At 43.4% G+C, this 15,475-nt stretch overlaps 1 protein-coding gene across 1 annotated transcript in view; it reads right to left on the bottom strand.

The window, feature by feature from the left end:
• Positions 1-9,276: 9,276 nt before the first annotated feature.
• C13H8orf48 (chromosome 13 C8orf48 homolog) overlaps positions 9,277-15,475 on the bottom strand; it is a 66,546-nt gene continuing 60,347 nt past the window's right edge. Inside the window, exons 6-7 of the mRNA XM_054996466.1 lie at positions 14,821-14,973; positions 9,277-9,567 (exon numbers count right to left, since the gene is read on the bottom strand). Of these exons, the coding sequence (XP_054852441.1) occupies positions 9,463-9,567; positions 14,821-14,973 (258 nt within the window). The 3' untranslated portion in view covers positions 9,277-9,462. The remainder of the gene's footprint in view (positions 9,568-14,820; positions 14,974-15,475) is intronic.

Raw genomic sequence — 15,475 nt, 5'->3', positions numbered from 1 at the left:
TCTCTCAGCCTCACACACCCCATAGGGTTGATTTCATGAGGAGAAAAAGAAGAATGATGGAAATGGCTTTGGGTTCCACACTGAGAAGAAAAGCAGGGTATAAAAATACCTAATAAATACATTTGCTTGGAAAAGCATTCCACCGAGGGTGACCCAATCTGCTCTCACATGGTACATCCAAGCACAGATTAATCTCTTCATTGAGCAGTAGGCCTTATGAAAAAATATGGTGCTCCTGCAGAGCTTCCCAAAAGAGCACAAATCCCCCTGAAGGCCTTAATTCTCCAAGGCACAGCAGGTTTCAATGCTGACCTAACAAGAGTCTGCAGAAAACAGTCAGGTCCTGTAATTCATCACATTAGCTTCAAGCCACTGAGCTTTTGTGCCATGCTAGGAAGAAGTAAAGCACATGTCAGAACTTCTAGATGAACAGAAGGATCTTAGAGCTTAACTGTCAGCCAAACTGCACACAACATCAAGTCATCCTTATTACTGTCCTCTTTTCTCCATTCAGATGGGCTTGGCCAGGAATGAAAAAGGGGTGAGAGAAACTCACCTTTCCTATCTGAGACCTTGGAGAGATACTTGCAAGTCAGAGTAGAGATACGATGCTGACTCTGTGGCCCAATAAAGAGCAACACTTTGACTACATTATTTATAATAATTCTTCAGGTTGATTTATTTAAGATTTTTTAATCCCACTTTTCAGGCTAAACTAAAATGGCTAACAGCATAAGGTAAACATTAAAAACGAATAAAACAAAGCACCAGATGAACAATGAAACAGTAAAAACAGCACTGAAACACTGAGAGATCTCTGTCTTTTGGTGCTACACCTCTGAAGATGCCAGCCACAGCTGCTGGCGAAACGTCAGGAACTACAATGCCAAGACCACGGCAATACAGCCCGGAAAACCCACAACAACCATCGTTCTCCGGCCGTGAAAGCTTTCGACAATATATATAGCACTGAAAAAGTCATAAAAGGAGGGTGGGCATATAGCAAGGTAAATGTATCATCCATTTAAAGACTGGAAGAATAAAGTTGTCTTCACCTGATGTTTAAAAGCTGTTAAAAGTAGGCACAGATAAAACATTCCCGAATTGAGCATTTTAAAATGGAGATGCCACCTTAAGGTCATATCCCTGGTCAACCCCTATCTAGCTCCGAAGGCAAAGCATCCAGAGCAGGCTTTCTGATATAGACCTTCCAGGCAGACTGGTCAGTTGGAACACTTCTCAATGGAGTAATCTGGCTGGCAGTCTTCAAGGACAGCCTCATGTATGGCACATGGCAGTAATCAAATCAAGCTATTACAAGGGCATGAATAATTGGTGCAAGGCTACCTCCTCTCAGAAGGGTTGCAACCAGTGAAACAGGCTACGCTGGAGAAAGGCAACTGCTTCCACTGAAGATACTCCAAGGGCCAGAGCTTAGTGTCCTCAAGCTACAAAGGTGACCCTTGAGGGAGAGTGCAGTCCATTCCCAGGCCAAGTTGAATATAACCTCCCAGACCCATTGAATTCTCACCAATCAAGCTGCTAGAGTGGCGAGTGAGCTGCTGGCGTGGTAAATCTTTGTCTGTTGCCTTCCTTAACTACTTGGGGGGAATTAACTGAGGTTACTGTGTGAGAGGACAGTGATTGGGGTGTGTGTGAGAGAGTGAGTAGAGTCTGCTGTAAAGCAGAGCCTGTTGGGTGTTTTTTCCCCTGTTTGTCTCTTTTGCCTGGGTTGGTGCTAATTACAGAGGGTGATTGTTGTTAACTGGAGAGAGTCTGTTTTGCCTGGGGCTGACTGTTGGCCCCACCCTCTACTGAGTGAGCCTTGAATTGAATTAGGCTCCTCCCCACCAGAGGGATATCATAGCCATCTGGGCTCTGAGAAGGAGCAGGAAAGAGAGTCTTTTTCTGTTCCCTTCCTTACCTACTGGGGGGAATTAACTGAAGTTACTGTGTAGGAGGACAGTGTTTGGGGGTGTGTGAGTGTGTAGAGCCTGCTGCAAAGCGGTGTCAGTGGGGGGCAGGGGAATTACCAGGGAAGTACCATAAAACCTGAACTGCCTCTGAAATGGATTGCAGCAGCATGGCAGGTGAGAGAGCTGAGGCAGTGACATGTACAGTCTGTGGCATGTTTGCATTCTTACCTGAGGGTAACAGCAACTACACTCGCTGCAAGTGTAAGTCGGTAGCCTTACTGGAGGAGAAGACACAGGGACTTGAGGCATGCTTGTCCACACTCCATTTAACAAGGGAAAGTGAAGAGTACATGGACAGAACGCATGAAGCACTTTTCAGAGGGCAACAGGAAGAGGAGGGAAAGGTACCTCAGGATTTGGAGGATCACCCAATACAAAGAGGCACATGGAAGAAAGTAACCCACAGGAGCAGGATAATCAGGAGACATTCTGAGCCTCTGATGCTAAGCAATCGGTTCCAGGATCTCCCTACAGATATTGATTCTGGACCACTGGATCAAGAAGAGCTACTCCCCCAGACTCCTCAAACCTTGAGAGAAATTTCTTAGGCCCCTGAGGATGAGAAGACTCAAGCTTCCATTCCTCAGTATAGGAGAAGGCGTGTGCTGGTAATTGGGGACTCCCTACTGAGAGGGGTAGAGGGTAAAGTGTACTGACTGGACTTGTCATCTCGAGAGGTATGTTGTTTACCAAGTGCACACATCCAGGATGTGACAGAAAGGGTAGGAAGACTTATCAAACCCACAGATTACCATCTCTTCCTCCTGATGCATGTGAGAACAAATGATATTGCCCAGCACAGTCCAGAATGCATTAAAAGAGACTATGTGGCTCTGGGTAAAAAGGTTAAGGACCTGGGAGCACAGATTGTGTTTTCATCCATTCTTCCTGTCATATGCTGTGGTTTAGGAATGGAAAGAAGAACGCTGCAAATAAATGATTGGCTACATAGATGGTGTCATCCGGAATGGTTTGGTTTTTTGGTCCATAGCTTACGTGTTCAAGATGAAGCTCTTCTATTGAGAGATGGGTAGGAAAAAGTGTGTTTGGTAACAGCTTTCCAAACCTAATAAGGATGAATATAATCAAATAGCCAATGCTTGTAGGGAGTTAGAAAAGCTAAAGCTCAGTATGAGCTTAGGCTAGCAAGAGATGCTAAAAACAACAAAAAAGGATTCTTTGCTTATGTTCAAAGTAAGAAAAAGAGCAAGGACATGGTAGGCCCATTGCTGGGACAGGGAGGTGAAATTGTAACAGGCAACGAAGAGAGGGCAGAACCGCTCAATTCATACTTTTCCTCAGAGCCTCGCTACAAGTGACATCTTACACGCAAACGGCACTCGATCATTTTCGCAAGTCTTTCTGGGAATTGAAGTCCCTCTCCCCCACCCCTTTCCCTTCTGTTCCTTCCCCTCTCTGTTAGAATGGCTGCCTGAAGAGATGGAGAAAGCCTGCTTTTGCAAATCGCTCCTCCAGTCACAAGCCTGCTCTCAATGATCTTTGGGGGTGGGCAGCTGCAACTTTGCTAATCGTCTTGCTGGGGGGGAGATGCTCTGGAGAAAGCTGAGAAAGCAAGACGATTAGCAAAGTTGCAGCTGCCCACCCCCAAAGATCACTGAGAGCAGGCTTGTGACTGGAGAAGCGATCTGCAAAAGCAGGCTTTCTCTGACTTTTAAGGCAGTGATTCTAACAGAGGGGAAGGACACTAGGACTTCACCGACATGTCAGCTTTCTCCAGAGCATCCCCCACCCCCCAGCAAGACGATTTGCAAAAGCTGCTATCGTAGGCTTTCTCCGTCTCTTCAGGCAGAAGAAACAGAAGGAAAAGGGGTGGGGGAGAGGGACTTCAATTCCCAGAAAGACTTGTGAAAATGATCAAGTGCCGTTCGCGTGTAAGATGTCACTTGTAGTCTCTCTCTCAGTCTCCTCCTGTGAGGGAGATGGTGCTCAACATGGCAATAACAGAACACATGATGAAGGAAGGGAGTTACAGCCTAGGATCAGCATAGATAAACACCTAGTTTCTTTAAATGGAACTAAGTCCTCAGGGCCAGATGCACTGCAACCAAGGGTACTAAAAGAACTCACAGATGTAATTTCTGAGCCTCTGTCCATTATTTTTGAGAATTCTTGGAGATCAGGCGAGGTGCCAGAAGATTGGAGGTGGTCAAATGTTGTCCACATCTTCAAGAAGGGGGAAAGGAGGATCCAGGTAACTATCGACCCGTCAGCTTGACATCTATACCTGGAAAAGTCTTAGAACAAATCATCGAACTGTCAGTCCTTGAGCATTTAGAAAGGATGGCTGTGATTACTAAGAGCCAGCATGGGTTTCTCAAGAACAAGACATGTCAGACTAGCATCTCTTTTTTTGAAAAAGTTTCTACCTTGCTGGATTAAGGGAATGCTGTAGACATAGTTTATCTCGATTTCAATAAAGATTTGGATAAAGTTCCACATAATATCCTTGTCAACAAGTTGGTAAAATGCGGTTTGGATCCTATTACTATTAGGTGGATCTGTAACTGGTTGACAGATCACACCCAAAGAGTGCTAGTTAATGGCTCTTCATCCTCTTGGAGAAGAGTCACAAGTGGAGTTCTCAGAGATCAGTCCTGGGACCTGTTGTGTTCAACATTATTATAAATGATTTGGATGAAGGAATAGAGGGAATGCTCATTAAATTTGCAGATGATACTAAATTTGGAGGGGAAGCAAATATGGTTGAAGACAGAGTAAGGGTACAGGATGATCTTGACAGGCTGGAAAACTGGGCTAAAATAAATGAAATGAATTTCAATAGAGATAAATGCAAAGTTCTGCATTTAGGAAGGAAAAATCAAATGCATAATTATAGGATGGGAGAGACTTGTCTTGGCAGTAGCATGTGCAAAAAGGATCTAGGGGTCTTAGTAGACCATACACTGAACATGAGTCAGCAGTGTGATGTGGTAGCTAAAAAGGCAAATGCAGTTTTGGGCTGTATCAACAGAAGCATAGTGTCCAGATCACAAGAAGCGATAGTATCGCTCTACTCTGGTTAGATCTCACCTAGAGTATTGTGTTCAGTTTTGGGCAGCACAATTTAAGAAGGATATAGACAAGCTGAAACATGTCCAGAGGAGGGCAATGAAGATGCTGAGGGGTCTGGAGACGAAGTCCTATGACGAAAGATTGAAGGAGCTCGGAATGTTTAGTCTGGAGAGGAGATGACTGAGAGGTGATATAACCATCTTCAAGCATTTGAAGGGCTGTCATATAGAGGATGGTGCAGAGTTGTTTTCCACTGCCCCAGAAGGTTGGACCAGAACCAATGGCTTGAAATTAAATCAAAAGAGCTTTCAGCTAAACATTAGGAAGAACTTCCTGACCATTAGAGCGGTCCCTCAGTGGCAATGCTGATTTTGTGAACCTAGGCAGATCATGAGGGAGAAAGCAGAATGGGTTACATCAGTGCTTAGTTTTCGTGGCCTTCTTACATGCCCAGGGTAATGTCGATCACCACCTTGGGGTGGGGTAGCAATTTTCCACAGGCCAGTTTGGCTAGGGATCCTGGAGGTAATCTGCCATCTTCTGGGCATAGAGTGTGTGTGTGTGTGGGGGTGTCCACTGGGGCAGTTGGGGGGGTAGTTGTGAATTTCCTGCATTGCACAGGGAGTTGGACTAGATGACCCTAGAGGTACCTTCCAACCCTATGATTCTATTAATCAATCTGGACTGAAAATCAGCTTACTGAGTCTTATTTGTATTTAAAAGGTTAGGCACTCATCTATTCATTTTAGTATGGTGAATTGGGGAGGGGGTTAATATTAAGACCCCACTACTCTGTAACCATTATGTACAGACTGGGGTTTTCAAATTCCACCATCCACTTCCAAATGATTAAATGCAATTGTTAGTGTGACTAACAATAAATTTATAATTTAACAATTTACTAAATTCATAAATTTATGTTCTTCACTATTTTTTCCAGTGGTTCTTAAACTTTTACTCCACTTCTGCCCAGTGGCTAGGAAACATTGTCAGTGAATGCCCCTAAGCCACTAATATAAAATACATCATAAAAACAGCACTCCATACAAGTCAACTTGTTTATATAGGTATATTAATGATAATGCATGCATTACACAGATCTCTGACATGCATCCATGGAGATCCTGGTGCTGGAAAACCATCAGCAAGCTCCTAAATGTTAGGTTTGATCCCTATTTGATGTTTGCAATTTTTTTTTAAAGACCAGGGGAGAAAGCTAGAAACCCGGGGTTTTATCCTCAAGGTGAACAGCGTAGAGATAATTTTCTCAGCTGGCTATCGAAAGCCGCTGCAAGCAGGAAGAAAAGGTTGCCCAAAATCCCCAAAGCCCTCCATCTGACTCCAAGTTTCTTGAATGCTCAAGGTATCACCCTAATCTATCACTTATAATCTATTGCTCTCATTTACTCTTAAAGGTAAAACACACTTGATTACATTTGGTACCTGCAAGATGCAGAATACATGGATAACAAGAAATAAGCTATAAAATGTGTATTGAGGAATTATTAAAAGTATCTGGATAATATGGCTGCTTCTGCAGGACACTTGCAGTGCAGGCACACCTCCTTGTTGAGTTCCTTAAAGAAACCATACTTAAGGGAGGTAACGAGCCCTAAGCTAGTTCATTCTTCTAATTAAATTCAGATAGTCAATTTCTCTTAATCTAGCGGCCACCCACAATTACCACTGCCTGAGCTCTGCTTGCTTTGCTGTGAAGTTTTCCTTCTGGTCAGGCTCTTCCTTGGTTGTTCCAGATACTCAAGACATTATCCCCCCTTTCTGAAACAGTTGATTTCTTCCTGATCAGGTTTGCTCTCTGAAGATGCTGGAAGTCGGAAACCAAATTGCTGCTCCTGGGAGACTACGCTGCTTCCTCAGCTAACCAGTCTTCTCAGGCTCCTCTCCTTCCAGCCTTCATCTTCCTCTCAATTCCACTGCTAGACCACAGACTGCATCAGAAAACTTGTCTTCTGCTGTTCTTTTCTGTCTTCTTCAGCTGCAACCACTAGCTGCTACCAGCCATCTCTGCATAACCAGGCTGTGTCCAGCCTTTTATTCTCTCCCACCAGACCCCTTTCAGGCAACCACTGACCATTACAGACCAAAGAGAGTGGAAAGACTGTCCCCACACTAATCACTTATGACCAAAATTCCTCAGTCCTTTATAAAGGTGAGTTGAACTCCTAGAAACTCACTTTTTAAACTTTTACTTCATAACATTACCAGTTCTTATTCTTAAAACTCCCTTTCCATGCTGAACTGTTACTTACATATTTTATATATGCTTTATTCAGGATTGTACTCAGCATTTTAGGTTGTTTCTCCACAGTGAATACCATTGCCCTGCTGGTAATCATGCCTTGGCATTTCGTTAATCATCTAGCTTCACTTTTGTTCCAAAGAAACTGTACACATATAATGAGATTTACAAAAAAATGAACAGACCTACAAGAATGCCTCTGCACCAAGGTTCACTATTCTTCCAGCTAAACTATTATATGACAATATACCTTGCATGACCATCTTACAAAAAAGCATAAGTGCCCTCAGAGAAATAACATTCGATTTATATACCGCCCTTCAGGACAACTTAATGCCCACTCAGAGCGGTTTACAAAGTATTTATTTATTTATATTTGATTTATATTCTGCCCTCCCCACATTAGTGGGCTCAGGGCGGATTACATCATATACATTATAAGTATCAAAGTATGCTATTATTATCCCCAACAATAATAATCACCCTGTGAGGTGGGTGGGGCTGAGAGAGTTCCTAGAAGATGTGACTGACCCAAGGTCACCCAGCTGGCTTCAAGAGGAGGAGTGGGGAATCAAACTCGGTTCTACAGATTAGAGTCCCGTGCTCTTAACCACTACACCGAACTCACTCACCAAACCCAGCATCTGCGTTTTTGCATGAGTCACTGATTGGAGTGTGCCTCCTGAATGGAAGAAAGCAAGGTTAGATTATGCAAGTCATGCAGAGATGCAACAGGCAGCCTCATCTGATGGCTGATCAGATTGCTGGCTCTCTTCACCAGAGTGACTGAATGAGCCAGTAACATCCAATGTGTGGATGTTGTCTATTGTTATCTAGATCCAATAGAAGCAGACTGGGAGGAAGGAAGCCAAGAGCAGTCTGTCATTCAGAGATGCAGTGGGGATCCTTATCTCTGGGTTGGCTCAAAGGACCCTTTATTTCTTGCAGTGCAGAAGTGTGCTCTCACAGCATACTAGTGTGTCCTAGGATTTATTTCTGGGAATTACTACAAAAAGAACCATCCACAGCTGGTCTCACAAACATGATACAGATAGGTGTAACCAACTAGTATATCTGTTGTAGCTATACTGACTGTGCAACATATATTCCTTGCCCAAAGAAACACAACCAGGGAAGAACTTACTAGGTGACAAGCAACATCTGGGTAACATCTGGCGGAGTGTGTTTTTCGTCTGCTCCCAGGTACTCAAGTTGTGTGCCTTTGGGTGCAAGGTGAAGTGCAAGAACCAACCCCGAGCTGGGAGGAAGGTCTGCTAGCAGGGAGGGAGGGGTCGGGAAAGGCAGACAGACCTGCCCTACATTCAGAAGTCTCTTTCCCTTTTCCTGTTTGTTTCTATTGTGTATATGTTTTAAGGTGTAAGCTCCTTTAGGTTCCATTTGGGAAGAAAAGTACGGCAAATATAAAAACATACCTTAATAAATAAAATATGAGTTTCTAATCCAAAACTTCTTTCCTTTGATGCATTATAATCCATAAAACCAGTCATTAGCATTCAACAAACAAAAAGCTAATGCCAGAACAATATCTGGATTTGCGTTAAAGTTTTATCAGCTACTTAGTTCTGTCTCTACCTCTGTACCCACAATCCAACATTACTAATTTAATATCACCACTTGTCATCTTGGAATCCCCAGCTTTGTGGATGAATTCCAGTTCACAGCCTCGCTGTCATCAGAGCTGCAAAAATGCCCAATTTTGCCTTTTCTGCTTTTCCTTTGCAGCCTGCTTTCTTGTTCCTCTACCTGGGGCTCCAGCTTTCAATTTAACAAGCAGCAGCCCGGCACAGATTGAGCTGACACCCAATAATTACACCTCCCTGTCTAGAAAAACAGAGCCATTTGTTTTCTTTGCAGGTAGCAGCAGCTGTGATCTGCTCCCAATCCCAAAAGAAAATTCACACAAGCAATACTTATGGCTTTTCAGAGTAATAAGAAAAAACAAGTCACCTTGCATAAATTGAAAAATGTATTTAATTCAGGTGGTGGTGCTTTTCTCCATGTGTACTGGGGTGGGAACCAAAATCCTAGCTGTGGAGCCGAGCAAAAGGGACATCTTTGATCACAGTTCAGTTTGTCAATATCAAAAAGACAATACACTTTATTGCTCAATATATGTGCATTGGACTTTACATGTCTCTTCCACTTTGGTTATGGTTCCGACAGAGCCAGGCTCTATGCTTGCAGAGCTCTCTTATTCAGTTCTTGCCAGATGTTCCTAGGATCCTCAGAAGGTTTAGGAAGACTTTGGTGTATTTCTCCAATGAGTACAAGAGCATCCTGGAAAGAAAGAAAAGATGAGACAAGATATTTCCCTCTGGACAACCATTTGTCACAATCTATAATAATAATTAGCATGGTCCAAGGAGGCTGATTTCTGCACAAAAGCTCAGAGTGCAGGGAATCAAACAGCCCTTTTCAGCTGCATTCACAAAGGCCTCTTAAGGGCCAAATACATTACTTTCATTATGTAAATCATAAAAATTGCATCCAAAGTGGTATCCACCATTGTAAAACAATTTCACAGCCTCCTGCTGCTGCCCACTCTGAGCATTTTGGCTAGGGATGAGTCTGAAATCTAAATAGATTACATAACACACAGGCACAACCTGGGACAGGGGTCCCCAAAGTGGTGCCTGTGGGAGCATGGCAGCCACCAACCACTTTCCTGGCACCCTCCAAGGATTTTTAGGAAGGTGGGCAGGACTTTTGTCCATCGGGCCTTCTGACTGACCACTGGAGACCTGATTGGCTTTAAAGATTTTTAAAAAACATTTCTTTAGCAACAGCAGCTGCCACCACAGCACAAGGATCTTCCCTGTGTGACTGAAAGTAAGCTGGGTGTACGCGAGAGTTTTTTTAAAAAGAATATGTTTATTTTAAAAGGCATCCTGGGTAAACAGAAGTTGTGCTTGACAAGTTGGGTCTTGGGACTAGGAGAGTTATGCTCGACCTCATTCCCTGGTTGGATCTGCCTCATGTGGTATTTTGTGGCTGCACTCACCATCCCGTGTCAGAATTCCAAAGGTGTGTGCAGGCTTTAAAAGGTTGGGGTCCTCTGGACTATGAGATCCAAATACACTTGAACAACAGCAAGGAAATGCAACATTCTTGAGATGGGGAATGGTGTGCGCTGTACATGACCTCTTCGTCTGGGGAGAAAGAACCTTAGCTAAATGGGAGAGCACCTGTTTCTTGCCTTGCCCGGCGAATGGTAATAAGTTATAGGAACAGCGAGCGTGATTTGCGCCCCTAATAGTACTGATCCATGTTGTTGGCTTAGAATTTTATTCCACACTGGCTTTTGCTTTTTCCTTTATATTTCAGGCAGGCATTGCCTGGTAGTTCAGCATTTTTTCGCCAAAAGAGAGAAACTCCCAAAGTCCGCAAGTTTTACAGCAATTTAGTATAACATTACCTATAGCTGTTATGAGCTTGTAGATATTTTAGACAGGTAAGAATAATGAAGTCTTTGCTGGATTAGAGATGTAACAGTCTCTTGGAAAAGTGTGACTTCTTAGTTGACTGAAAGGACAGTGATCACAGTGGGAGTGGGTGGGTAAGTGGGAAGTTAGTCTAACAGAGCCACCTGATTTCAACAGTCTTAGAAGGATGTAATTCTGTTCAGGATTGCACTACCAATAGCTCAGTCATTATCTCAGCCTTTGCCTTGTATTTTGGTTCTTGGAGAGGGAGTGTTAAAAAAAGGTAGGCTGTTGCCTTTTTAAATTTGGAAGAGTGTGATCCAATACTACTTGTGAAGAGTTACAATGCAAAGAGGTGTAAAAAATGAAAGTAATTGTTCTCTGGTTTATATTGTTTGTTGTACATGGTTTAGGGGGGAAGTGACGATGTCCTCCTTGAATTCCAGTTGCTGTGGGGGGCCAAGGAAGTTCGTAGCCAGACTCATAGGTTAAATTTCTGTAGGGACAACTTCAATGAACTCAGAGGCTTGATGAGAGTCATTCCGTGGGGGAGTGTGCTGGAAGGGAAAGGAGCGAGTGGTGGGCCATTCTCAAACATGACCTTTTGCAAGCTCAAGCCCTCACTATTCCAGCAAGACAGAAACATGGTAAGGGCTCCAAGAAACCGATGTGGATGCACAGAGAGCTCCAGAATAAGCTAAAGGAGAAAAAGGAGATGTTCAGGAGATGGAGAGAAGGACAGACTTCTAAAGAGGAATATATGAGGGTTACTAGGTACTAGGATTCCCTTGTCCCTCTGGCATTGGGCAAAGTGGGCTTTTTTCAGTGAAGTGATCTCTGTCTGGAGATCGGGGAACGGAGCCACCAGCCATGTGACCATTTTCAAGAAAAAGCCCTGGAAAAAAAGCCCTGTCCTTGATATTGATTGTACTAGTTTCACACTATGTAATCTGCCTTGAGTCTCAGTGAGAAAGGCAGACTATAAATGACACAACTAAATAAATAAATAAATCCTACCTCTGTAGGGAGTGGAAGGAGAAACTCCAGTGGAGGACAGAGAAAAAGCAGACAGCTCCTTGCTCTCCTCCAAATGACAGCCTTTTGAATATTTAAAGAGAACAATCATGTCCCTCCTCAATCTCCTCTGCTCCAAACTAAACATTCCTAAGGCCCTCAGCTTTTCCTCATAGGGCTCAGTCTCCATCCAGACCCCTGACCATTCTCGTCGCTCTCTTCTGCACCCTCTCAATTTTGTCCACATCCTTTTTGAAGTGAGGCCTCCAGAAGTGCACACAGTACTCCAGGTGCGGCCTGACCAAGGCAGTATGGAGAGGGACTATGACCTCCGGTGATTTCAATACAATGGCCCTTTTGATACAACCCAAGACTGAGTTTGCCTTTTTTGCCACTGCATCACACTGACTGCTCATATTCAGTTTACAGTCCACTCTTACCCTTAATGACTTAATGACTTTTTTGCCTCTGTTTTCTCCCTGAAGAACTTGAGCCCATCTAGACATGGTAGTAGACATGACATCTGAGGGGCTAGTTGACATTGACAGAGAGGTTGTGGAGAGGCACCTGGCTGCACTGGACGAATACAAATCCCCTGGGCCAGATGGTGTGTACCCAAGAGTGCTCAAAGAACTTTCTAGAGAACTTGCAGAGCTTCTGTACATCATCTTCAAGGCCTCCTGAAGGACTGGGGATGTGCCACAAGATTGGAGAAGAGCAAATGTTATCCCAATATTTAAGAAAGGGAAGAAGGATGACCCGGGAAACGACAGGCCGGTCAGTCTGACTTCTGTTGCTGGGAACATAAGAGCAGATTTTAAAGGGATCGATCTGTAAGCATCTGAAGGACCACTTAGTAATCCGGGTAAGTCAACATGATTTTGTCCCCAACAGATCTTGCCAGACCAACCTAGCTTCCTTCTTTGATCGAGTGACAAGCTTACTGGCTCGTAGGAACTCTGTCAACGTGACTTACCTGGATTTCAATAAAGCTTTTGATAAGGTTCCCCATGACATTCTAATGGGTAAACTGGAAGACTGCGGACTGGACTATAGGACAGTTTGGTGGATAGGGAACTGGTTAGAGGACCGCACCCAAAGAGTGGTGGACAATGACAGTTCATCAGACTGGAGGGAGGTGTCCAGTGGGGTGCCACAGGGCTCGGTTTTGGATGCGATGCTTTTCAATATTTTTATTAATGATCTGGATGAAGGGGTAAATGGGCTACTCATTAAATTTGCTGATGATACCAAATTGGGAGGAGTGGAAAACACCCAAGAAGATAGAGTTAAAATTCAACAAGACCTGAATACTCTGGAGAAGTGGTCAGCTGTGAAAAGGATGCAATTCAACATAGATAAGTGCACAGTATTATATCTGGGCCACAAAAATGGGAAGCACAAATACAGGATGGGGGATACACTTCTGGGTAGTAGTGTATGCGAAAGAGATCTTGGGGTAAGAGTGGACTGTAAACTGAATATGAGCAGTCAGTGTGATGCAGTGGCAAAAAAGGCAAACTCAGTCTTGGGTTGTATCAAAAGGGCCATTGTATTGAAATCACCGGAGGTCATAGTCCCTCTCTATACTGCCTTGGTCAGGCCGCACCTGGAGTACTGTGTGCACTTCTGGAGGCCTCACTTCAAAAAGGATGTGGACAAAATTGAGAGGGTGCAGAAGAGAGCGACGAGAATGGTCAGGGGTCTGGATGGAGACTGAGCCCTATGAGGAAAAGCTGAGGGCCTTAGGAATGTTTAGTTTGGAGCAGAGGAGATTGAGGAGGGACATGATTGTTCTCTTTAAATATTCAAAAGGCTGTCATTTGGAGGAGAGCAAGGAGCTGTTCCAGTTGGCAGCAGAGGATAGGACTCGAAGCTACAGGCTTAAATTACATGCAGAAAGGTACCGGCTGGATAGTAGGAAAAAATTTTTCACAGTCAGAGTAGTTCAAAGGTGGAATCAGCTGCCTAGGGTGAGCTCCCCTTCACTGGCAGTTTTCAAGAGGCTGGATGATCTTTGTCAGAGATGTTTTAGGCTCATCCTGCATTGGGCAGGGGGTTGGACTGGGTCTGTAGGGCCCCTTCCAACTCTGTGATTCTGTTTATATTGTCTGTTGTTACTATTCAATACAAAACTTTGTGTATATTGCTACCATTTTTAAGGAGGGGTTGTTATAAATTCAGAGTCATCTGCTTTTATGTATAACCTCTTTTTTAGGGGTGCTGTCTTACATTCAAGTAAATATAGAAATGTTCAATTGTTGCTGACAAAAATGCTAAATATGAAAAAATATGATACTAAAAATACGAAAAGAGTCTGCATTTTATAAGTTGAACTCAAGAGTGGGCAAGGAGAGTAAACAACCCCAATTTCCAAACATTTTGCAACACTGCAACTTTAGTGGGGTTGTGGAAAAGAGTAAAAGTCCAGTAGCACCTGTAAGTCTAACAAAATTAGTGGTAGGGTATGAGATTTCATGAGTCACAGCTCACTTCTTCAGATACAGCTAGAATGTGAGTCCATCTGTCCTTTTATCCTGGACACCGGAGTGATTACAGGAGCTAAATGATAATAGCCGATGAATGACAATAGCAGGCGTGATTGAATAGGGTGGGGTATGCAGAAGGGTAGTGGGTGTGGAGAAATGAGCATTGGTAATGAGACAGGAAGTGTTGTCTCGATTCAGTCCAGGGGGATGCATTGTCTTGAGCTTCATTATCAGCTACAATTCCTTTTCTAATCTCCCTTTGAAATTCCTCTGCAGGTGAACAACAACTAACATTTGATTTATATACTGTCCATCAGGATGACTTAACACCCACTCAGAGTGGTTTACAAAGTATGTCATTATTATCCCCACAACAAAACACCCTGTGAGCTGGGTGGGGCTGAGAGAGCTAGAAGCTGTGACTGCCCAAGGCTTCAAGTGGAGGAGTGGGGAATCAAACCCAGTTCTCCAGATTAGAATCCCACACTCTTAACCATTACACCAAACTGGCTCTCAGGTCAGCAAGTGAATGTCCTGGACATTAAGTGGGGTTGTTTGCCAGGCTAGTCAATTGGGTTGCAGTCTCTGCTCATCCAACAAATTACTTTGGTATAGATATGATTTTCCAGTTTCTCTTGAAGCAAAATCCATTCCATTAAGGTTTTCTTTCTTCTCAGAAAAGTATCTTTTGCCAGCTCTGCTCTTTTCTTCTTGCAGTCAAGGCACTGTGATGGTTGATGCATTTCTGTTTCTGCTAACTGGAAGGCAAAGTAAAAACAGAGAAGTTGCTTATGTTCTAGGAAGGCAATTGTCTTCATTAAAAATAATACAGTCTATGTACATTCTCAAGACAAAGGTGTGCTCCTCCCAGGCAGCCTAAATTACTTCAAAAACCTTTTCTACAGAATCATCACAATAAGCCAACCCAAGTTACTCTTTATAGTAAATTACTTTGGGGTTTTTTTGCCATGTAATACTAGGTCTCGCAGCAATTCCAGAGATTAATTTAAGGATAATATGGAGGGGGGGGGAATGTTTGCTGCCATCATATTATAAAATCACTCACATACTAGTCTTTTCTTGTAGTAAGCAACCATGGCTGAAATAACTGTGACTTCTTTCCAACAGTTATTTTTTTTAAAAAATTAAAGGGGAAAATACACAAAGTAAATACATTAAGATATCCACATCACCACAAGCTTGATGGTCACATGACTGAACAGCTGAGGTAAGCAGAGAACTGGAGCCACTCACCGATAA

This window comes from Eublepharis macularius, chromosome 13, assembly GCF_028583425.1.
Source record: "Eublepharis macularius isolate TG4126 chromosome 13, MPM_Emac_v1.0, whole genome shotgun sequence".
NCBI lineage: Eukaryota > Metazoa > Chordata > Lepidosauria > Squamata > Eublepharidae > Eublepharis > Eublepharis macularius.
Note: the sequence above shows the minus strand (reverse complement) of the source record. Positions and strands in the feature narration are given on the sequence as shown.